Source organism: Macrobrachium nipponense, chromosome 2 (assembly GCF_015104395.2).
Source record: "Macrobrachium nipponense isolate FS-2020 chromosome 2, ASM1510439v2, whole genome shotgun sequence".
NCBI classification, from domain to species: domain Eukaryota; kingdom Metazoa; phylum Arthropoda; class Malacostraca; order Decapoda; family Palaemonidae; genus Macrobrachium; species Macrobrachium nipponense.
The window spans coordinates 127782559-127809263 of NC_087201.1; the positions used below are offsets into that span (position 1 = coordinate 127782559).

Below are 26705 nucleotides of genomic sequence, written 5' to 3' on the forward strand. Positions count from 1 at the left end.
AAATATTAGTTATTTATCTTTGATTAGTCTCTGAAAACTGTATATTTAGATGTTCCGAAAGGTGACGCTATAATTAACGTATTCATAATTATTTGTGTTTTACATGGTAACAATGAACTGGCACAGTTCTTTTTGTAACAAGCTCATGTTTCGTAAAAAACCTCTTTATATATTATTCAGATATTAATTCAGCATAAAATGGCAACTATATAATATATATATATATATATATATATATATATATTATATATATATATATATTATTTGTGTTTGTGTGTGGGTGCATATCAAATAGAATGAAGACATACATGTGTATGTATATAACGTATAAAACTACAATATCATACGATCCTATTTTAATCTTCTCTCTTGGAAGAGGGAGTGAAGATTCCTTGATTAATGAACCCTGTTTTGTGCAATTTCAGGAATGCTGAAATTAAAGCTAGAGAAATATGGACTCGAAAACTTGCGAACTGAACATCAAAGGAGTTCTTAGATTTAAGCAGTGCTGCTCCTTCGTATATATGAATACACACACACACACATACACACACAGACATATATATATATATATATATATATATATATATATATATATATATATATATATATATATATATATATATATATATATATATATATATATATATATATATATATATATAGTATATATATATATATGTATATATATATATATATATATATATTTATATATATATATATATATATGTGTGTGTGTGTGTGTGTGTGTGTGTGTGTGTGTGAGTGTGTGTGTGTATAAATGTATGTTTTACATCATGAAAATCCATATTTTACTTGTGAAATACAATGGCTTTTACCAAAGTTATAGTTGCGTGCATAGCTGCTGTGATAATCTAGGTAAGAATTATTGAGAGAAAATAAAAATAGTTTTTCATTTTAAACTATTTTCATTATAATAGTTTTTCGTTTTATTACGGTAAAATAATCTATTAAAATGAAGGAATATCAGAGTTGTGAGGTTAAACGGTTTTTAAAAATGTAGGAGATATGAACAAAGCACAATAAAAGAGATGGAGGGAATGTGTGACTGGGGCTCAGTTTCTATGCCTTTACTGTTTTATGCAAAATTTTAGAATTCTACAGGGAGTATTTCGCCGATGTCACCGATTCAGTATGCGTTAGAAAATCATAAACTTGGAATTTTAGTCTGGAAAGAGACGATTTTCAAACTATAATGCATATCCACAGTTTCCTTGTGGGACGTTAGTTGCATCAGCTTGAGGTAAAAAGATAGACATGTACTCGGAAAAGAACTTTTTTAATTATATAGGGTTTCAGCATTAAAACATGCCTCTTAACAAGGGGTGGCTCTAGAGAAGAACAGCGCAAGGGTCACAAACACATTCATAATTAAACGCTGGATCATGGCGTAAACCCATGTAAAGGTCATTTCAACAACATTAGCTGTTCTTTCTCTTGCTTAGAAGTCTCATCAACGGTGTAATAAACTGTATCTCCCTTAAATTATTAAATTATACATTTCACTTTTCCATTGTAACTCTGCGCCATCTGAATATGAAGCTCCTTCCTTCTAATATCTCTTTCACTCGATTACTCCCTAACTTTAACATTACCATGTTATGGCCTCTTTTCACCCAATTATTATCCCTCAGTTTTTCAGTGTGATCAAATCATCTCAAAATGCTCATATTCATCGTTTTGCATAACTATCCGTTTTACCACTAAATTTAAGTATCTCTGGAAATTTTATCCAATCAGTCACTCTCAGTAGCTATTTTCTCTTATGTACATTCAATATATGCGTTTAACTTCCGGAAAGGAGAGATTACCCTTGCCACCAACCATATCTTTATTCCGAAAATTCTAAAGGTATCAACCATTTTTATTCTTCCAGTATCCATATTAAGATTCATTTCTAAATATCCCGTGTAATTCTTATTTTGATGTGTGCGTAGGTTGTGCGATTTAAATAGGTTCATTCTCCGTATACCTTCATCTTCCTGTTTGCATAAAATGAACAAATATTAATCCATTCAATTAATTTCATAAATACCTTTAAGAAATTTTCATTATGACTACCACTTGTGGGAATATGAATCACTCAAAAGTTAATAAAGCCAACTTGTGTCATTTTGGCCTTTATACTTCTGGGTAGAGTTATTATTAGACTTGAAGCATCCATATTGGATCCTAAATTACAAGTCAGAACTACTGAAGTTGTATTGATGTTTACTCCTCTTCTCCTTTTTCCCCTTTTGTTATTAATGAAGGCGGGGAAATGGCTTCATATCGTAACCCCTGTCGATACCGTAAAGCAGCCTCACCCGTTCGGGCATTTCCAATATAAACTCTCCTTTTAGTGTTGCTTATATGCCGGCCGAGACTCGTATGACGTCAATATCGAGGGTTTAGGGCTCGCCTTGAACGATCCAGCGCTGTTGTAATTAGCAGTCGGAATATAAATAAAAGACCGCGGAATGTGGCAGTGCTGTTGTCCCTCGCCCATGCTGCCACACATGGGATCCCGGGAGATTGAAAGCTCTAGTATGTTTCATTGATGCCGACCGTTCATCGCTCTGACGTGTTTGCAAGCAAATCATAATATATTCATGCTCACATGCAAAAGTAAACGCGTCCATGTATTTGCCATGAGATAAAAGCGTTTATTCTTTTTCCCATCTATTAACCGAAATATTTTGATAGTGAAATAGCTATCATCAATATTACAAAGTCAATATTGGTAACGCTACTCTGTAATTATTTTGAATCAGAAAACGTCCCATATAGTTAGCCACAATGTTGCTGACCTATACTCGCTTTCATGTGTGGGAATTTCAGTGACATAATGAGATTGGTCTTATTTTTTGTTACACCTGTTGGTATTATCACTGTTATTTTTCACTTTTATTGTATAGTGCAATCTATAAACTACACTGGATAACAGTACTTTATTTTAGAAATCATGTCACTTTTTCACCTAAGGAAAAATATTGGAAAAAATCTGAAAATAGAAAGCGTACAAAATTTAGAACGGCTCTTCTCGTTTTAAGACCTAAAAGAATTATTGAAGTGCAAGAGGAAAGCCTTTTACTTGCAGAGATTTGCAAGCTTATATATATATATATATATATATATATATATATATATATATATATATATATATATATATGTGTGTGTGTGTGTGTGTGTGTGTGTGTGTGTGTGTATGTGTGTGTGTTTGTCTGTACGTCTGTCTTACATGAGGATAGCCTAACCGTGCGCGTTCGTTGTGTGCATATTTGTGCAAATTCAAAAGCGTGCGTTTTTGTGCTTACAATCCCTGAAATGTGCATATGCACAGTGTTACTTAGAGCCACACCTATATATCCATAAACCAAGGGTATATTCTTAATATAGTGCCTTGATGAACTTGGTCTAGATAATAATCTATTATACAGGCAAGCTATTCAAAATAGCCGACTTCTCTGTCATGAGCCACCGCCAGAATTTTCACCATCTAATTCTCTTACCTTCCAGCCTTTCTCAAGATCAAATGCTCTGTTTATTTCCAGCTTTAGAATTATGAAAATATCAGCAAACTATCACACAATCCTCAGAGAAGATTGTAGAATGAGCTAATTTTTTTATTAGTACTTAACAATTGCTATTGTATCGGAAGATGACTGGATTGGTTTTTATTGATGACTCACGACCTTGATGACAAAATTGATATCCTGTTTTCCGAGTACAGAGGTAGCTCCCCATGTAAAGGTTTTAATTAAACAGCCTTAATCTTTTAAGGGCTCAAGTTTAGAATAAGAAGATTTCAACGTGGCTGCATCTCATATATTTGATTTCAAGTTCTCATTTTTGAAACTGACAATGAAAGTTTTTGCTCGCTACAAACCTTAAGGGCTGCCATGCACTGAAAAACTTCGACCCTTTAGGAAACAGGAGTAATTCCCCATGACCTAAATATGGCTCCTTACAACACTACCTACGTCTTGTTATAACTCATGACCCGAAATGATTCACAGGGGCATTTTACGAATTTCTGTCATCATCAGTTGCTTTGGGATTTCATTCTCGAGAAGAAGAAAACTGAAACTAGTAGTTACTAGTTAGAGTATCAAGTGTCGCAGTGAAACTAATGAAGCCGATACCATTACTAGAAACATTTTGCCTGTTTTATCGTGAAAGAGTAAAATACATTTACGGAATCGCATGCGAATTATGAGGGATTAGTCTCTCGGGAGAGAGGGGTAAAATTGCGTTATCAAGTTACGCCCAAAAAGTAAAACCTCTCTTAGCAAATCGCACCGAACAAATCTCCAATTACGACATCGCGAGATTTTTCAAAACCAATGTCATATCATATCGCGAGAGCAACGTTCTGCGCTAATATGATTTTGCAATGTGAGTCTAGAATTTTGTTTCATATCCTGTTCATTCTGCAGAGGTATTTTTGAGTATTAATAACTGCATTTTTTTATTTATTGGAAGAATTATGCTTATGTATTGAAAAAAAAAAACATGCTTAACAAGTACACGGTAGAAAAGGTCAGTCTTCTGAAATGTCATTATTACAACTGTTAGATGCCAGCTAACGTTATTCCGTAAATATCTCGAGATTAATAAGACTATTTAAATGTAATTAAATCTCCCCCGTCTCGTCGTGCGTCTGCTGTTGAGTTTTGGATCAGATAATGCCCAAAAGACGGCTGATATCGAAAGAGACTCTTCGATAGAATTTCATTAAGATATGTTCTATGATAAGAAAGTAAGGAAAGTAACAGAAATGTCTGAGAATCCAGATTTTGGAGTTTTCATGTCATCCTGTAGCCTTAGGGCTGAAACAGGAGAGTTCGCTTATCTTAACCATTCCTGTGTGCATCTTTTCAGTCACATATCATAATGAAGTGGGCTAATGGGAATAATTCCTTGAGGGAAAACCTTTGAATATCTTTATTGTTGTTACATGCTTACAGGCCTTTATTTGTACGCTTTATGTACATTAACAGAAATATATTTTTGACATTATTTTACCAATTTTGGAAATTTATTTTCAATACAAGCTTTTCAGTTCCATGTTAATATTTAGTTTATGCTTATATTTAGTTCTCTCTCTCTCTCTCTCTCTCTCTCTCTCTCTCTCTCTCTCTCTCTCTCCACTCCTTGAGCTTCGTTCTAACCCCATTATTTAAAAAACGCCGTGCTTTAAAATATGTCAGATTTTCGGGAAAAAACTACAAAAACTCAATGTCGAGTCATTTACAAATCTCCAATGTGTTGAAAAAATTCAGTAGACTTCATGTACAAAGTATTGCACGAAATGTCATGAATTAATCGTGGTAGTCATGATGAGGATGACAAGATGACACCTTTTGTGAGAATAAGCACAGAGTCATTTATTGAATATAATTCTTAATATCCGTCAATACGCTCTCAGATAATACACCAGGTTATTTCATATAAGAATCTATAGTCAAAAGGCGAAGTCTCGCGAGCACGGCCACTTGCTAACACGGGCCCTTGCTCAAAGTCTGCCCGTAAATTGGCTTAATCAAAGGAAATGCGAAACTTTATGTGAATCTTGGAATCGGATCACGTAACTAGACGACCCAAACTCGTTTTCTGACACATTTTATGATGATGAAATTACTTCAGGTTTCCTGTATTTTTCTGTGCCGGGGCAAAATTACAGTCGAATATATTGCTTAAGGCGATGCCACTCGAACGCGAGGATGTTGGACTTCAGTGTTGCTACCAATATTGGCTAGATGGGGCAAAGTTTGGCAAGAAAGGGTTCGTTTATGCGAGAAAGCCAACCGTTTCATAATAGTAAATAATTATTTATATCGGAAGTCATAAAAGTTACTTTGCTGAATTTTCAACATACGAAGGAAATTCTATAAACGCGTAAACTATATGCAAAATGAAAATAAGTGTTTAAATTAAGAAAACATTACAGTGAAATGACAAATGAATTTGATTTAGAATGTAGTAAGCCATGTGCTAATGCGAGTTTCCATGTGTCAGGAAAACTGATCTTTTTATTTTTTTTCTGAAAGATATTTGCTCTAGCCACAGTAATTAATGGTTCATGTTGGTATTGTGATATCATGATCAGATGTGTGGCATACCTTAACATTTAATGCACCTATACTGTGCAGCATATTTGAAGAGATAAAAGACATTTCTGCCTGGTGCACTGTATTAAGGCATGAAGTTGTGCGAAAAACTAACGTTTTACTCATATTTCTTAACGTCTGTTATTTGTTCTAAACTTAGTAAGGGTGGCCTTGTTTTTTTCATATGGTTGTCATTCATTCTACACTTGGAAGAGCTCAGGCTTTTGTAAATTGTACGTGCGTATTGTATGTATATATATATATATATATATATATATATATATATATAATATATATATATATATATATCGTATGAATAACATCCTCTTGGAGTGGTTGGATTACGTGGTGTTAACTTTCAGGTAACAACAACTCGTCTAGAATGTAGTTATAATGCAATTTCCTTCTCCACCCTGACTTTCACCAACGAAAGTGGATTAGAAACTGCTATATATGTAATTCAGTGCTTAACGGAGGCATAATGCATTTTTACAGATTGGACCTAAATCGATCTGCGCTAGTCAGGTATCAAACCCATTTTTCTCTATGGTGACGCAAGTGTTTTAATCAGTTGAATTGGGAGGATATATATATATATATATATATATATATATATATATATATATATATATATATATACATCAAGCTACAAATGTCCTTTAATATCTAGTTTGCTCTACCTCGGATTTAATATATTTCCATATAATATTTTAAGTGAAGGGGAATTTTTAAGCCGATAAGAAATTTGTCGGCTCACGGGCACGAACCATCGAACCAACAAATTCAGGGTGGTCTAAGGCTTCACTGTGCGTCCTGAATTTGTTGGTTCGACAAATTTCTTGTCGACTAAAAAATTACCCTTCGGTTAATATATATGAAAAATATATTAATTCCGAGGTAGAGCAAATTAAATATTAAAGGACATTTGTAGCTCGATGTTTGTATATGAATCACGGTAATGTGATATGACATAATATGTATATATATATATATATATATATATATATATATATATATATATATATATATATATATCTGTGCGTGTGTGCGCATATGTTTTATATACATATACTTTTACGCTACTGACCACTAGGACTCTCCCTAGAGTTGAAGGGTTTAAAAGGAAATAGGCTTATTCCAGTTTGACAAAATTGTTAATCAAAACTTTTCTGAACTAAAAATTAGGTTAATTGATTTTCAATCTTGAGTCTTTTTCGGTAATATTTTTTTTTTTAATGTACTCACCGAAGTGTTGGCGTTTAGTTTCATATAAGGATAGCCCTGAAAATAGCGCAGAAGTATTTTTGGAACTATGAATAAACAAATGGAACAGCCTAATAGCAGTTTTTGTCAATTAAATCGTAGAAATGCTTAATGAGAGTTATAGAAGCTACATGGTCAGTAGCACTAAACACACACACACACATGCACACACACACACACACACATATATATAGTACATATATATATATATATATATATATATATATATATATATATATATATATATATATATATATATATATATATATATATATATATAATTTATCATACATATGTGTTTGTGCGTGTTAATATGCATCCATTTATGTACATGCACTTCATTCTTTAAAATTTTTGTATTCACAATAGCAGTTTTCTGATTCGAATACGTATACAGTATCACGTTCCTTGTTTCAAAAGAAATGTGGAAATCTTGCAAGAAAAGAAAAATAAAAGAAAAGAAGAATTCTTCCTCATATTCCAAGCGTCAGATTACCGCTCAACTGAGTTTGCTTTTCATTTGCATCCGTAACTGAATTACTTTCTCTCTCTCTCTCTCTCTCTCTCTCTCTCTCTCTCTCTCTCTCCTTTAATGTTATCTAATTACTTAGTACATATAACTTTTGGTGTAGATTACTTTTGCTTGTTGAACGTTTAAAGAAGATTTTCGGGACATTCTAGACACCGGGTATATAGGAGATGAATTTTCTTGTTTTATGCAATATGAAGAGCTTTTTGTTTTTGAAAACCGGAAATGTTCATGAAATCTAGTTCTTGTATTTTACTTCTTTTTGTACGCTTGGACATTTGTGCCTGGGTTTTTTTATCTTCCCCTCCGAAGTTCTCCATTCCTCCGTTTCACTTTAAAAACACAAATCTCTGCAATTTTAAAACAAAGAACGGAAAAACTAGTCATCCCGATGGATGCCTATTTTGCTTTCGCTCTCGTAACGTAAAATGAAGAATCATGATTCAAAGTTGTCATTCGCAGACTGGGGTCATTGTATTCGCTAAGAGGAAAACGACGGAGATTTGCAAAATATTGTTACATACAGCCAGCTGCACAGGAATCCCTTTGACAGTGTGTGTGAGATCAAGTTGACCCTTCTTAGTAGTCATAATTGACAAATAAACGATATACTTTCAGCGTTTTCATATGACGAACTGAAGAAGCTGTTCACAGGGATTTAATGATGCCAACAGCTGAAAATGAATTTAAAGTGGATTATTTTACCCAAATTTAAAGTTCTAAGGGACAGACGTGAGATGAGATCGATGAGAATATTTTGCTAGCGGAAAAAATAAAGACGAAAATAAGTTTGCATATTGTACTCGTAAGTAATGATTTCTTGATGGCCCTTGTGCGTTGGTAACGGCTGTCGTAAAAGAACATTTCAATAAGTTGTAAGACGGTACATGGAAATGCTAAATTGGACAATTAGTTATCTCTACTTCTTTCCGGATAAATGACGTTGCCATATTCTATAAAGTTTCGTCAGATGTGTTGTACATTCACTGACAGTGAATTATCATTGTCTTTTATCACAAATACACATATGTTAATTTGAAGAGCCTTACTTTGCCATTAACCGAAGTCATACGCTTATTTCCATATACATTTGTGTTCATTTTGTTTAATAATGATAATGATAAGCGATTAACAAGTGATATTGGGCTTCCGTTCATGCATCTTTTTCAAACCAAAATCTGTATGAAATTAGCATTTGTCATTTCCCCTTATAAGCACGTAGTACGTGCAACAGACGTAATGATTTCTGTGAGGTGAACTGAAGAAATTGCTTTTAGGTTATGCACTATTTCCATTATGGATACATAATGGCCATCAGATAGTACCTGAGGCTACCTTATTTTATAATCACTGGTTAGCGTTTATGTATATATATATATATATATATATATATATATATATATATATATATATATATATATATATATATATATACTCAACGCTATCCAAACTTTTACAGATTATTAGCCGTGTGAACGAATTAACATTGTCGCTCCAACTTAATCGAGTAGTAATTGACATCAAATAAACAACCCTCATTTTTCAGTATACGTACATAGAACATCAGTAATATATATATATATATATATAGAACATCAGTAATATATACCCTCATTTTTCAGTATATGTACATAGAACATCAGTAATATGAAGAATTTTCCGTCATCTGTTCTTGATGTGTGCTATAAAATCAGGCCAGTAGAATAATAATAATAATAATAATAATAATAATAATAATAATAATAATAATAATAATAATAATAATAATAATAATAATAATAATAATAATATGCGTTTGTTTGAAAGTATTTCGAATCTAATAGAATTCGTCATCCACCTTATATTTTCTTATAAGAGATCCTTTCATCATTGTGAAAATGCGGGATATTTGAGTAGAGAAATTACTTTTTGAAATTGTTTGTGTAGTTGTGTCAGGCCTTTCTTCGTTTTAGTCAATAAACATCGAAAACATCTCTAATAACTGTGTCATAATAAGCATTATCAGTGCAGAAGGATTGAATTGATTCTAGTTATGAATGAACATGAGTTTAGTCCTATAGTCTGGGACATAGTTCATTTTCGTTGCTCCTAATGTCAGAGAGCTTTTGTATCTTTATATTTTTAATCTTGTGAAACCTTATTTGCCTTCAGTCTACCAGCAGTTCATTTCAGTTCCTTACACTGTAATTTCCTGCATATAGACTAGAAGACCCACGCCTCACTCGCTATTTCTTACATCTCTATCTAACATTCTCTTTATTATATTCTTTCCTCATTCCAAAACTTCCTTAATGCTTCTTTTGGTAGCATAGTCACACAATCTTCCACTGTGAAATTGCCATTCCTAATCTTATTCCTCCCAGTGGCTTTCCTTATGGGCACCTCATCTAAGCAATGGCCCATTTCATTGTTGTTTAAACTCGGCGATTCAGATGAGCAGTGAAACAAACAAGTAAGGATTTCATTAGAGGTAACTCATCCTGTTACAGGATAAACCTGATGTTGTTGAAATACACAGATCGGGCGATCATCGATGCTGGGAATGTGACACGAAAAACTATATTATTTCAACCGAGCAGTTTCATTTCGAGATCAGGATTATTCTAAGTTATCGAAAACATCTTTTTTTGCTGTTCGACAGCTTCCTTTCATGTCATTTATTTCACACACACACATATTTTTTTTTATTCGAGCTACAAATATCCTTTAATATCTAATTCGCTCTACCTAGGAATTAATATATTTTCATATATGTAAACCGAAGGGGAATTTTTTAGTTGATAAATTATTATCAACTAAAAAATTCCCAGGTATAGTGAATTTGATATTAAGGACATTTGAAGCTCGAATAATTTATATGAATCATGGTTATGTAATAATTACTCACACATGATTTATATATATATATATATATATATATATATATATATATATATATATATATATATATATATATATATGTATATAACACAGGAAAATGACAGGCAAGAGGTCAGTACGTTATATATGAAGTCACGTCCATCTACTGTGATTTTGTGTGTGTGTGTATATATATATATATATATATATATATATATATATATATATATATATATATATATATATGTAATATATATATGGGTATGTTATGTATATATATATATATATATATATATATATATATATATATATATATATATATCTAGTGTGCGTGTGTATGTGTGTGTATGGTAAGAGAGAGAGAGAGAGAGAGAGAGAGAGAGAGAGATTCTGTGAAAGTGAAAGACAAAAGGAGAGATTAAAACAATTTTTAGTAAAATCATACATTACGTAACCCGTGACAAAATTAGATTAAACAGATAAATAGTGGTTGCCAGTCGGCTGATTTTATTGCAGATATCAAATATTAAACTGAAGGATTATAAAAATCGACGCTTCGGAGAAAGTGTATCACTATATCTTGAGAAATTCAGATTTTGTAAAATAAGTTTTCATTTTATTGCTTCATTCATATATTTAGCCATTTCGCCGAAATTGCATTTGGTAAATAGAATATAAAATGGCTGCCTTGAAGATTTTTTTTTTTTTTTTAATGATTCCACGATAGGGCGGATTTTCATTTCATGTCCGTAAAGTTTATACGTTTGTTTTTGAGGAGGTAAAAGTAAGTACCCGGTTTCCTTTTCAGTGTCGTGATACCTGCTGGGTATCATTGGATAACGTGGTTATGAACATCCTGTTGGAATTTGTTTTTGGGTGAGCGTTCCGTGGAAAATTTGTTGACTGAATTGTTATGAAAATATATAACTGGTACAACTCTAGTCTCGTCGTATGTAAATCTGCCTACCAGATTCTGATTTTGTCGGATTTCATCGGTCTGTTATAGGTTTTGTAATGTTGTCACTTTGATCTGCTGTAATAAACTTGCCTGCAGGTAATTATCTTTCGCCACTTGGAATAATTTTATACAGAATTCATAGAATAATGTTTATAGATTATTATGTATAGAATACTTTAATGTAGTACATGATCAACATTTAGTGTTTTTGATCACAATAAATAAAAACAGTTATATCAATATTTTCATCAATAGATTTGTGCTGAAAATCGTAATGTTTTGCTATTAAAAAACATTAACTAACTAGTGACTACGGCCATGATAGACTTTAATTTTTTTATATGACAATTATTACATTTTCTGACATCGAAATGTACAATAAGAAATTTTCATGTTGTTAAAGTGTCAACGCCAGATTATTAACCTAATGATAATAACATATATCGGTTTCCACACTTTTCTTTTTTCTTCTAAAATTTTCAGAAATCGAAATCTAGAAAAAGCGTGGAAATGCAGCAGTTAGTTAATGCCGTTTTATGAACGAACAAACACGCAGTCAGCTTCAGGAAGGGAAAAATTTGACTCAGGGGATTCCTAAGTAAAGGTCAGCCAGCGTATTACTATTGAGTCCAGGGGTCACTGAAGGGTTTCCGAAAGAGATTTAATTATAGGTTGTCAGGAGATAGAGGACGGGTGGAGGTGGGAATTCCTTTTTTTAATTCCAGGTTTCAAGGAAAACGCTCTCTCTCTCTCTCTCTCTCTCTCTCTCTCTCTCTCTCTCTCTCTCTCTCTCTCTCTCTCTCAAGTAACAAGAGTTAATATGCTGAATTTAAACAAAGTATTTTATACAGTATTGGACATAAGGAGAAAAGAATTATAACAGAGGAAGCAGTGGTGATACAAATAAGAAAGACGGACTGATTAAAGAAATGTCAGAAACGTTTCCCATCCGTGGAAGTGATGGATGGAATGTTCAACAACGCAGCGCTACCCTTTTGCTTTGCTGTAGGGAGAGAGGAAGAAGAAAAAAAAAAGATCACACATTTTAATTTCAGTGTAGTTAAATGTCGTTCATATTTAATGTTTCTTTTAAAAATTTGTTTATTATGGGTAATTATAAACTATCGCAAATACGTCCTTGGAAGCAAGCTGGAGATAAAGGGTCAGTACGTCAGTAGCAGTTGATGACTTTTGAAAATCATAAATATATTATCATGAATTATTTCCCGTCAAATACCAAGGCATGAAGACCTGAGTAAATCCAATTTTGGGTATCGAGAACGTAAACGAGTACAATAAACACATAACTGTCATTAAAAAATAAAAAAGAGAAATTCACCAGACAGGGCACTCAAAATGGAGTGAAAACAAGTGTTTGTTTTTTCATCTTCAGAAGTAATCTAGTGACTTTTTTTCAGAGGATATCCCGTTAATGAAAACTCAGAGGTTGAATAATGCCTGATCTTTTGTTGTTATTCCCTTACTCCTTTTCCCTTTAAGCCTTTAGCAAGGATATTAAAATGGAATGATTTACGAGGGGAAATGCATGTATGGAAAGAGCACGGAGAGTACCTGTAAGTAAGGGATTCTTACAGTCATAAATATTTACCAAATGAAAGGGTGAATGCATCCCCTCACTCACTCGAGTCCCCTCTCTCTCTGTGATGACTGACAGAAACGGTAGGGTCCGAGAGAGAGAGAGAGAGAGAGAGAGAGAGAGAGAGAGAGAGAGAGAGAGAGAGAGAGAGGAAGGAAGGGGGGCTAGAATAAAAAAAACAAGCGATAGAGGGAATAATTTCATGAAAACGGTAAAAAGAAAGTGTTATAGATTATATCCTTGATAACAGAGAGAGAGAGAGAGTGTGTGTGTGTTAATTAACAAGTAGAAAGTTGCCACGGGAAAACTTTTAAAGAATATATTAAAAATTCTTGCATAGAAGTTAAGAGGAAATAAAGTATCATACATGAAGAGAGGAATATAGGCATTCAGACACTCTGTAAACAACTCGTCATACAGATCAATATAGCCTGAAAAGGGCTCAACATTCCTGCCATTAATCTCACTTGGATTGCCTTTTCTCTCTCTCTCTCTCTCTCTCTCTCTCTCTCTCTCTTCTCTCTCTCTCTCTCAGATAAGGGTCATGAATCGCGTCCCCTCACTTTCCTCATCTCCCTTCGTTGTGACTGTGAGTTGTAAAAAAAAAAAAAAAAAAAAAAAAAAAAAAAAAAAGAATGACGACTCGGAATTTCCATAAAGGAGCCGAATGAAGGAAGGAGCTCAAAAAAACTATATTAATGTAAGCTACGATATAGGCTGTATGACACGGGGAACAAGATGCCATGTAAGCCTAATACTGTAGCTGTATAGAACTTGGATAAAAAAAAAGAGGAGCAGAGAAAGAGAGATAGACTCTCCGTTTTATTTGTATCATCTCAGGTGTTTTAAATTACTTATATAATCTTTTTTATAATTTAGATCTAAATACTTTTCCATCTTTATGCTGATTTCCTTTGTGAGTATGTCTCTTAGCCAGCATATCCTCCTCCTCCTCCTCCATGTCTCTCATTTCGACATACTCTCAATTTTGGGCTTCCTGCAATTTTTGCAAGAGTTTAGCAGCCCTTTTGGTTTCTCATTGATCCTATATGCCCCTGCCTCTTTCTTTCTTCCAAATGCTTCGACCCCTTGCAGTCTCCCTGTATGCACCACAGTATCTCTCATCAGGTATTTTTTGTATGCCTTCTTTCAGTGAGTTGCACAGGCTTCATGACAACAGGAGGAACTTGGCACTGTCACTCCTGTTCTTTTTTTTCTCGACTTTCTTCTCTTTTGGCTTTTAGTGAAATCATTCTTGTATGAATGTTGTACTGAATTCACCGTGTACGTTATGAGATTTGATTTCAGTCTTTTTTTCTGTATAAAGGCAGACACTACAGACGTTACGTCTTTACAGAACAAGACATTTTTATCGTTCTTGTCCCGTTACACGCCGTCAAAAAGCATCCCATACTTCTTCCCACTCCTTCCTTTAAACACTTGTCGTCAGATGCATACAAATATTTCGTTATAGAGAAAAAAAATACTCAAGTACAATATCCGAGTATGAATCTCGATTAAGCATGTCACGTCTTCAAAACATTCCACGTTACCCAATATAAATGTAACGTGGGTGGCGTTGTGATCCCAGAATTTGTAAACAAGCTTGGCTTTACATGTAGCGGCACACGCAAATGCTTCTGCTTGCATGCAGAAATGAATGAGGCTTGTAGACTGTCATACGAGAAGGATGGTACCTCAAGTGTTCCGAGATTTTACAACGCGATGAAAAGACAAAAGGAAAGTAAATGTAAGTAGCTATTGCAGGTAACGAGCATTACGCATTTATATATATCTATTTTAAGTTGATACTTTACATACATACATGCATATATATATATATATACATATATATATATATATAATATATATATATATATATCACGTATATATATCATCGTATATATATATATATATATATATATATATATATATATATATATATATATATATATAAAGACACAATTATCATTTAAGATCATATTCAACATACCTTCGAAATAACGTGCACTCAGGGGGAGCTGATAATTGTAAGTGCTCCGGTTGGGATTCAATTTATATAAATACGAAAGTTTTTCATTATTATGTTATCATCATTGCGTCATTTTGCATCTTTCTTCTGCTAATGGAACGGTATTCTCGTCGTATAACCACCATATTACACAAAATGGTCATAAGACGAAGGTTAATGAAATTCACCTTTAGATTACTCTGAATTTATCTTCACCTTAAACACAAAGATCCAGAAGATCTCCCCTTTCTTATATATCTGTGATAAAAAGCAAACCCTCTGAGCAGCTCTTGAAACTGCTCGAGAAACAAGGCAAATTTCTATTCCCAAGGAAAGGGCTTTCTTTCACGTCAGGTTCCTACCTCCAAACATTGGCTCACTTGCTTTCGTTTGCAATTTTTCGACAAAAAGCTCCGTATGTATTTTCTTACCATTTTCAGCAACATATATAAAATAAAATACAATGTTCTTTCTCATTCCCGTGACACCCCAGCGCTATCGCATGACTCCATGCCTTACTGGAATATTCAACCCTAAACGCTCCGCTATTATTTCATCCTTAGTCCAAGGCTATTGTTTGACGGCAAACACCATGCAATCTAATCCACAGCCCTCTCGCAGTCTAATTGGTGTGCATGGCATTCACAAGCTGATGGCGACTGCCTTTTTTTTCTGCCTAGTAAGTAGTTGTTGATATATATTAGGGAATATGGATACATGGCAAGTGAGAATTATCACGTCGCGCAAACCATTGTGCGAGTATAGTTGGTTCATTTAAGGTAGATTCTTGGGTGAGCTCTATGCCTACGAGATGCTTGTTTGGCGGCCTCTGATTGGCTGATATCGGAAGGTAAACCGCTCGCTCAATGTCCCTCATTTTCTTCTGTAGCTTAGAAAACTAGCAATATGTTTATATTTCTTCATTTATTTCACGTTTTGCAAAAGATAGGAAAGATTTGGTCATACCATAGGATTCGGTATTAATTGTACAACTAAATCATCTCTTCCTGAAATCAATAAAACACAAAGGAATTACAACGAGTAAAAGTGAAGAGAGGAGCATTTATTTCTTTATACCTGTGTTTACTTATCATTGGATTTTGCATCATTCATGCCATCAAAATGAAATAAAACCTGTGTTTTTACATAAATTCTCTGTGAATACGCTGGTGTTTTCAGATTTTAGATGTGTGTGATATGTGAAGAGAAACTGAAGAATATGTCTTATCATTATGTTGCATCCGTACTTGACTCAGCTTGAAAGGGAAACAATCTTACTTAGTTCTTTGTTGTTTATTACTTCACTGTGATTATTGTTTCATATCACTCAAATAAGTCTATGATATCTCTTTCGTTTGAAAATATATTCATATAATATGCTGAAACAACCTGATTAAAGCTTGAGCTGAGTTGAAGAGTGCGAAGTCTGTCCATAGAGTTCAACTTCTTTCCATCCATCTGTTTTTTTTTTTTTTTTTTTTTTTTTTTTTTTATCAGATATGTCCAGACATATACTCACATAATATTGGACTGAAAATGTTCGAAAGTCATAATGGGAATTCCGTGTATTTATTTACAGAAAATGTATTGTCGAAACTGCAACCTTCTTATATTGCTAAATGGCAACTCAGAGGTCACGCTGAGACGACCAACGCAACTTTCCTATCTTGTGCAAAGCGTGAGATAATTGAAGAAATATGAACTTATTGCTAGTTTTCTAAGCTACAGACGAAAATATGAGGCAGAATGAGCACCCAGTACCAGCCAATCGGAGGCCGCCAAACAAACGTCTCATAGGCATAGAGCTCTCCCAAGAATCTCTACCTAAGTGAACCGACTATAGTTTTATTAACTTTCCTGGCTCAGTAATTTGTTATTTGAGCATGGAAAGTTTGTGGCACTCGTATTGTACTTGAAAAATTGGTAATACAACTTTGCACCTGGCGATGTTATTTGGTAACTGTTACCTTGGTTTGGTGGATATTGGTTAAATTAAGATTGCAGCTCTTATATATAGGTATGTGTGTGTGTATGAATACACTGTGGTTCGTGTTAGGCAAGAAAAACACAAGAACTGTAGGGAGAATTAGAAGTTGTTCTTCAGGAAAGGAAATATAGATAATGGAAGGTTAATGAGGAAAGGGATCTCAGAATCGAAGATGCGAAGGAAAACAGGTCCTCTGATTGCGGTATTGTCTCGATAGAGTGAACAGTTTACGGATTTCTTGAATGTCAAAGATAGGAAAGAGGCAGAACTGAACGACGAAATTGATGAGTTGGGTTAGTGTAATTTCGTCAATGCGGTGGTAATTGTTTAGCATACATACACATATTTCAACGATTTCATTTAAGTCGTACCATCCGATATACAGCTTCTCTTCTCTAGTTCTTATTTGTTCATGCAAAATGGAAAAAGCACATTAAAAATTGTGACAGTATATTTAGACATGAAAAATTACAAGACATCCAAACGTGAAATGACAAAGCAACATATATCATCCAACGAGTATAAATATTCTGTCCAATGTAACAAATTAAACAATAACGATACAATATTACAAAAGAACCAAGTTATTCCATGTACTTACTTTGAGACACGTTCTTATATCAACAAGATATTCGGAACATGACATATATTATGATCAATATATACATGCATGTATCCATACATTTTCTGAATTCTGTCAACAATAAATTTACGTATATTCTCACATCGGGCACATTGCTTGAAGATAAGCGTCACAACTACTGTTTTTCTCCTTAAGGAAATACCTTCTGTTCATTTCAGTCAAAACATTTCACTGAGAACTGAAGGTGATGTACAACTTGAGTCATTTTAAGCTATTTCCTGTTTAGGAAGCAATCTAGTTACTAAAGCAGTGTGATTCGATTGAAAAAATGGATTATATTATTCATATATCCACTATGTGTTGTTGTAATTTGCTAGTTTTGCCCAGTTTTATGGTTTCCGGTTTGTATTTTTAAATTGAAAATATTGATTTAATGTTGAAATGATGCACGAAACAAATTCTCTAGTTTTTGCTTCCATTTAGGTTTCCTGGTGAACTCTTCTTGACCCTCACTGCATATATCTTTTGAACCCACAAATATACACCGCATCTTGTTTAGTAGGACTCACTCTCTCTCTCTCTCTCTCTCTCTCTCTCTCTGTTTGGTTCAGAGAATAAAGCCCATGAAGTAACATTTACCTAATAAAACGATCTATATTGGAATTGATTGTAAGACTTACAGCAAACAAATTTTTTTTTCTTTACTTTTCTTTCAAGCCGTCTTTGGGGGACGTTTTTTCCGCCTTCAGTTTCTTTTTCTTTCTATAGACAGTAACCTTCATCGTATCATTAAGAACAGAAGGGGAGCTTGATGAATGTTGACACTTCTGCGTTATGGTAAACATCAGATAACATTACAATGCTTGCATTATGATTCAGATTGTTTACACTTTCTCTGCTAGGTTGCCTGGTAGGCATGTTTCCTTTTTTATATATTTTTTTTAGCTGATGTAAGTAACCGTATGCAGGACCAGTGTAAATAGCAAATTAACACACGTGACCATTTACCTCCCCCGATGAAAGATAGTTTACCAGCTGTTATGTCCTTTGGAATAGCTCAGTTGTTAATGGATGTTATCTTGCGTAGAAGATGCGAAGTGTAGCAACGTTTGGCATGGTGGTCAGTACGTGAATAAGAGACAACCTAAGTAAACCATACCTTCTTGCGCACCCTTTCTTAGAGAGAGAGAGAGAGAGAGAGAGAGAGAGAGAGCTATATATACACACACACACCACACACACACACACATATATATATATATATATATATAATTAATATATATATTATATTATATATATATACATATACATACATATATATATACACACGTACATATATATCCAATGTAGCACAAAGGAACACGTACTTGAGAATATCCTGAAATCCACGGTAGAAAGGTAAGTGAAACAGGGACTTGGATCAAGTATTTTCGTAGTACTATATTCTACATTTTCAAATTCACACGGAATATGAAAGCTGACAGGCCTTTATATACAAAAAGAAACAGTTTATTAATCCGGGCGGCGTGTTCTTTAAGCAAAAGAGATAAGGAAAGAGGATCAAGGTATAATCCTGGGTGGAGATTTAAATTCCTTTATCGAAGCCAACGTCAACAAGGCATTTAAATCTCCACCCAAGATTATACCTTGATTCTCTTTCTTATCTCTTTTGCTTAAAGAACACGCCGCCCAGATTAATAAGTCGTAATCCCGCCCCTCGTTCTGTTTTTGTATATAAAGGCCTCTCAACTTCTTTTATATTCAGTGTGAACTTGAAAATGTAGAATATATATACTACGAAAGTACTTGTTCCAAGTCCCTGTTTCACTTACCTTTCTACCGTGAATTTAAGGTGCATTAGCTTGCCTCCTCACCATTTATCTTTGATGAAATCAAGTAGTACGATAAGAATTTAAGTCAAATAAGGTTATGCCTAAACTGCAGGTCACAGAGATGACTGTTTCCATATTTGTTTTTTATTCCCTGTGTCAATACCAATCGAGAAAATTCATTTGGGTATCATATGATAGTCACTTTCACCAGATACAAATGTAATAATGGCGACAGTGACTGAAATTGTAGATATCCTCATATTTATTTTAATGCTTAAAACTGGAAACCTTCAACCCGAACTGCAAATTAATGAGGAAGCTCTTCTTAACACTACGATTTAAACCCATGGATGACATTAGAAATACAAATATGTATATGTGTATATATATATATATATATATATATATATATATATATATATATATATATTTGTGTGTGTGTGTTTATATATATATATATATATATATATATATATATATATACATACACATACATACATACATATATATAATTCTCTACCTCAAAAATGCATGGAAAGATAGAATTTTATTGCAAATAATAATACGACATTTCTCCATCGAATTAAGATATATATTACTAGAGCTCAAAGGCCCAGCCTTACGATTATATAATAATAATTGAGAGACTTTTGCTTTTTCGGTTGAGATTGAAGAAGTATAAACCGGTGTATTCACTACATGCGCGTATTTTTGGCATCCTGAAAACCCGTATGTAGTTTTAAACTGTAACGAGTGTTGCAGAAATACAAATATGGGCCACGAAGCCTAACGGAAAACATAAGAACTTTACGAGAACCAAATCTAATTGATCGAAGAAGTCCTGCACCTCAATCCCCTTTATCAAACGAAGTTCCCCTCACCGGCGAAGACCCATAACTATCATTAGCATAAAGCGAATCCTTGAGATTCACACTTAGGCCAAAGAATTATTCAGGAGAAGCCCCAGTAATGCTACCGGGAAACCAAATCTTCCACCTCTGGTTGGTTTCATGCGATATCTCTGACTTGATATTTTTTAGTATACTGTATCTTACTTCGATATTTTATCATTCTTCCTTTTACTATTTTCCCTGTTTCTATAATAATAATAATAATGTACTCAGACTCTTTCTACCTGACTCCTATGTGATTTTGTATTTATATTTTTTAATTTTTTTTTTTTATTTTAATCTCCTATGCGAATCATGTGTATATATTATAATACTCTATATATATCATATATTACTAGGGGATACATGTAGATATATTATAAATAATATCAATATATAATATTTATTTTAATATATCTATATCTATAATATCTAATATATTATATATATATATATAATATATATATAATGGTCAAGTCTCCCGTTTTGCCAAAGTACTTTCCATGGAAATTCTGAATCTTGCTTAACAAGTTTCCTAAGTGGAAACGTTATGCAGGCAAAATTCTTAACGGGTTATTTTGAAAACTGCTGAAGCCCCAAAATTGTTTAACTTACTAGACTGACGAAGCAACTGGAAACATTTTATACAGCACAAATTATGTCGAGACTTTATTGCAAACTTTTCTTTCGTTAGTGTTTGACCAAGTGAATGAATTTGTATTTTAAGAAAAATTATTCACCAACTTTTTCTTCATTTTGCGTTTTTTGGAATTGTAGATTAAATTTAGGTTATCGTGGCATTTTTATAAATAATGGGAATGATTAATCCCTGTTAGGCAATCTTTTCATTGTCTTCAAATTGTTTCTGACTATTTAGTAACAAAATGAACACGGTAATATTACAACTTTTTAGAAAATTTACATTTGCCTCAAGAATCATAAGAAGTTCAATCTAAAGAGCTATTGTACTTTCATGTAACTTCTCTACCCTTGTTTAGAAAGGTTTTGAAGTTCATACCATGTCGAATTTTCTCTTTTATGGTTTTAGCCGAAATTCGTGTCTGTCATATTTACCATATTTCCGGCATTGTTCCACCTTTCTTCATTCCCAATACTTTTATTTTATATCAGCTAACAAAATGCAAGTTATTCTAATGTTGATACTTCGTCATTTTTCTAAGTTAATTACCTCTGCGTGACATAAAAGGTTAACTGCTATTTGTGCAGGTTAGAGTAGGTTGTCCTTCAAGCGTGATAACATCGTTGTAAAATCAGGTGTAATTAGCGAACAGATTGACCATTGCGAAAATGCACATTTAAAGATAAAGCATATTTGCTACTTTTTCGAAAATTCTATATTTTTTCCTGTGATTGATTTGTAATTGTATGTCGATTACAATTTTTCCAATATTTGGGGGTGATGAGTCTTCTTGATTCTTTAGTTCTCAAATTTTCTTGCTTAAGGAAAAAGTTTATAGATATCCGTTTATTGTCGAAAGTGATGGTATAACTCCCGAATGGAAATCCTTTTGCCTCTACGAATTGTAAGTCTTGTTAGAAAATAAAGAGCTGTTAAATACAAATTTCCCCAGTGAATGAAGTTGTACAACGTGGTTTATGATGGAGAACTCTGTTAGGGAAAAAGTCAGCTTTAAGCCTTAGATCTCTAGGTTACGGTCAACTTCAGGGTGTCAGAGTTAAAAGCAGATTGTAGGAAACCTATCGTTCAGTGAATCTCCACATCTTAAGTTATTTTGAAGAATTCGATGCTTTAGGATTTTCATTCAGTTTTATGTTTGCCGGTATCATCGCCTAGGTCAAAATCAGCACACTTCCAGTGGGAAAAATCATAGTCATCCGGATTTCCATAAAATAAGTGGAATTGAATTTGTCTAAATTCAAGAAAGTGTGGGACCTTTGAAGTTGTTGTCATTGTGAAAACTTATTTAGTAAGTCAGATCTCGAGATATCGTGTTGGAATGAATGAAATAAATTATTTCATATAAAAATAATTCATATATCCGTTTTTTTTAATAAACACGTGTATTACACATCAAATTCACACAATTCTCAAGTTATATCTTTATAAATGCATCATTATTTTATTAGAACGTACCCTTATGGTCATCACTGTCTATCCTTTCGCCTCCCATTGTGAAATTCTTTTCTGATTCGAAGGGACGCCTGTATATGTCATATTTCAGTAAGTAACTCCTATATTCTCCATATTTGGTTAAAAATGAAAGAAATAACTTTATATGACCAATAAGGTAAAATTTTGCATTACAAGTTACCATCCGGTAAAATACAGACAACTTCATTGATGAAGTAGCATTGACTTACAGTATTCATCATCACCACAACCGTGTTTCAACAACTTTAAACGTTTCCATGGACGACCGGGTGATTACAGAGGAAGAATTTTATACATACGTGACTGATCGTTTTAAGCCATAGAAAAAGACCACTTGGCACATGAATGGGTTGACATTTGTTAAGTATCTCGATGGATCGGGTGATTTGCATCAGAGACATGTTTTAGAGGGCTTCTTTTAAAATCCTGATTTTTTAAATTTCCATTTGCATAAGTATAATTTCCGTTCATCTCAGTCATTTTTCTAAAACTGATGGAAATTTAGAATAGAATTATTCCTGGGACTATTTCTTCCCATCCGATAGGCAAACGTAATTAGGGGGTTATTGTAGTTATGAGAAATAGGCAAAGGCAATGGCGAAAACTCTTTAAAGAAGTGAACAAATTAATTTTCACCTCTCCATTTTTCTTCATATTACTGAAAAGTACATTTTTATTCACCTCTATTCAAATTCCACCTTAGCAACGTACATCAATTGCTATAATTATTCTTAATACTCAGGTTTAAGCTACTGCAGTGGTGGAATTAGTATCTGAAACAAAATGAGAAAAAAACAGAGATTTATTTCACAACAACACATGGGAACTTTATGTTCATCAAAATCACCAATCTATATAAACAATTTTGTCAACCATTCAGCTTCAACAAAGTATCCTTATCATTATTTAGGGGAATTTTATTATCATTAATATTAGTCATTTTTAATGAAAATTTTTAATGTATTACATGATTTTAAGATCACTTTGACCGAAACACTCGATTATTTCTGAAAGAACGGATTTTCCTATTTTGAGCCAGTTATCCTAAAACTGATATCACCAATAAGAATGTATTTTTATTTATTTATTCGCGGTCTCCAAAAATAGGTTTGGTACTCATGAATATTTATGAGGTACCTGGAGATATTTTGGTGATGACAAGGGTCAGCCACAGACTTCATTTGAATAGAAAAGGGGACTTTGGGAAGTTTAGAATTGCTGAGTATTTGTTGTTTTATCTATGCACCCATAGCTTCGTCTTCATTCATTTATTCACCCAGTTTTCAGTGGACTCATTCATCTTATTTAAATAGAACTAACCCAATTCATCCATTTATGCGGGGAAGTTGATGCCTTTCTTTACAATCATTTCATCGGAAGGGAAATTGCTTGATATCAAAGTATGGTGAGCTGCTGTGGAGAGGTCTCTTGATTATTGTGTTTTTCATCTTTGAAATTTTGAACTTCCAGTTATATTTGCTTCATGAAGTCATTACTCTCATTTCATATCAGTAAAATACACTTGTGGCTCCAATAACTTTGGAATACAGTATTATATATGAAGTTCTTGGAAAATTCTAAAGCTCTGTTTCATTTCATTACAACTTTCATTTAATAATTAACCTTTCGCATGTATACCCATCCTGGCAAATCCATTGAGAAACAAGGGCAAACGCAAATCCTTGAACTCGATTTTTTTTCTTTTCTCTTTTGTGCAGCACTTAGTTCCCGAAAGAGTGCAGTTGTAGCCCTTGCCAACCGTCTTAACCATTACATTTTCCAGAGAAATCTTCACTTAGTGCTTGTCAGTGTAACAAAGAATGCTGTCGATGACAAACATACCTAGAAGGAAATGAAAAATTAAAATTAATAGATTATTAAGTAATTTAAAGATTACCCAACGGGAATGAAGCAGCCAGTAAAACAAAAACTTTTGTCATAGTTGGAACCACGAGGATGAAAATAAGACAAGAGGCATAAGGAACAGCGGAGTGAACTAATGTATCATTTGGACAGTAATTTTTTTTTCATCAGCCTACGGAGACAATATTCTTCGTAATGAAAACTAGAGAATACCACAACTAAACGCTAAGGATAATATCTCTCGTATCCAAAAGAGAGAATTGTATTTCTCTCCATCATAAGTACGTCATGCTTTCCATGACATCAGTCAAAAGAAGGCAAAGGCACCGAAGACATCGGGATGCAGTATTGCTAGGCCAAAGTGAATGATCAAAAGTTTTTGATTACAAGCAGTTACTAAAGGAGACCGAATATCAGTATAAGACGTCCATATGAAAACATGATCTACAACATTTTGGGAAAGAGATTACTATTTATCCGAACCTCATTCGTTATGTACCAACTAAACGCTTTGTCCTAAGAAAATATTAAAATCAAAGCAGGTAAACACAATCTCCAGGTCACAGAAATTAAGAAAATAATAGAATTTTTCTATATGTCTGTTGTAATATTGTAAACTGGTGAAGGCTACTTTTGTGTTTTGGTGAAATTGCTACATCATTGGTTTACTACGTTACACAAAGATCAAAGAGGAAAGTTCAGAGTACAGAGTACAATTGAATTAAGATGGTACGATGCAGTTTTGCCAGCATATATTAAATAAGTGGGAAACAAATACACATAATATTATGTATGCATATATATATATATATATATATATATATAGTTTATATATATATATATATCTATATATATATAATATATATATAATATATATATATATATATGTTATATATATGATATTATATATGTGTGTGTGTTTGTATGTATGTGTACATACACATACAAATTTTACCAAGGTATTAACAGCGGCTTAGTGGCGTGATCGATAAGGTCTTGGCTTGCCACCTCGGTGTCTTGCAAATGCCTTATAGTAAAGGCGAACGATCTCGCAATCCGTTATTTCAGTTTCCTCGTGGTGAAATACTTTATCACATTTATGCATGTAACATTTTATACTACAGGTTACCAACATACTTGCAGTAGCTGTAAGCCTCATACCATTTTTTTAACCGATGTTTGATACAGTTTTGTTATCTGTATATATCAAAAGAGCTTAATTATCATAATTATAATTTCTTTGCCAATTGCTTATTATAAAATTTATTCTCATGTTTACTTATCTTTCTCTGTCACTGACTGTAGTTAATTATTCTCTCTCTTAACTCTTATATACAGATAATGTTACAGTATCCTTCTCACTCATTTTCTTTAATTTCCCTCTCTCTAACTTGCTTCCCTCAATTAAGAGATGTGTTGGTTCTCACAATAATTGAGGATTTGCCATCCGTTGTCTATCCAAACCCAAGTGGTTTTGAAAACGAACTGTGAGTTTTACAACGTTTCTCTTTTCTTTGCAGTTACAATGCGGGAGCGACTCTGCAAGGGGCAAGGCTGACACCACCTCTCAAGAGGCCGAGGTTAGTGGTTCCAAGCCTTCGTCAGCAGCCGAGAGCTCAGTCGCCTAAAAAAGTGGTCACCACTCCTGGACTCGAAGATCTCAAGACATACAGTAAGTCTGCAATAATGCTTTAGTTATTGAGAGATAGATGCCTTTGTATTCGTGGCTTCATTTGCCAATGATTTTTTGTCATATGTATGAATCAGTTTCCTATTTTATGAAAATGGGTGTTTGAATGTGACATAATTCAGGTGGCGATAGCGATTGTTTTGATGTGTTATCTCGAAACAATCAAATGTATATTTGAAGAGTCGAGCGTTAAACATCGCTATAAGCATTGATTTCAGGCTTTAGTTATTCATAGATAAAAGTGTAATATTGTATCGAATTTTAGAGTCAAATTATGCAAATCGTAAATTTCATACAAGAGAGAGGGGAGTCTATTGACTCTATTACCAATATTGAATTGATTTTAAACTTGAAACTCAATGAAATTTGACATGATTCGCATCTTTTTTCCTTTGT

At 33.4% G+C, this 26705-nt stretch overlaps 1 protein-coding gene across 9 annotated transcripts in view; it reads left to right on the forward strand.

Moving 5' to 3' along the window:
• LOC135220978 (RNA-binding protein Raly-like) overlaps positions 1-26705 on the forward strand; it is a 703239-nt gene that overhangs the window by 654699 nt on the left and 21835 nt on the right. For all 9 annotated transcript variants that reach the window (XM_064258665.1, XM_064258664.1, XM_064258669.1 and 6 more), the window contains one exon: positions 26140-26291. In XM_064258665.1, the coding sequence (XP_064114735.1) occupies positions 26140-26291 (152 nt within the window). The remainder of the gene's footprint in view (positions 1-26139; positions 26292-26705) is intronic.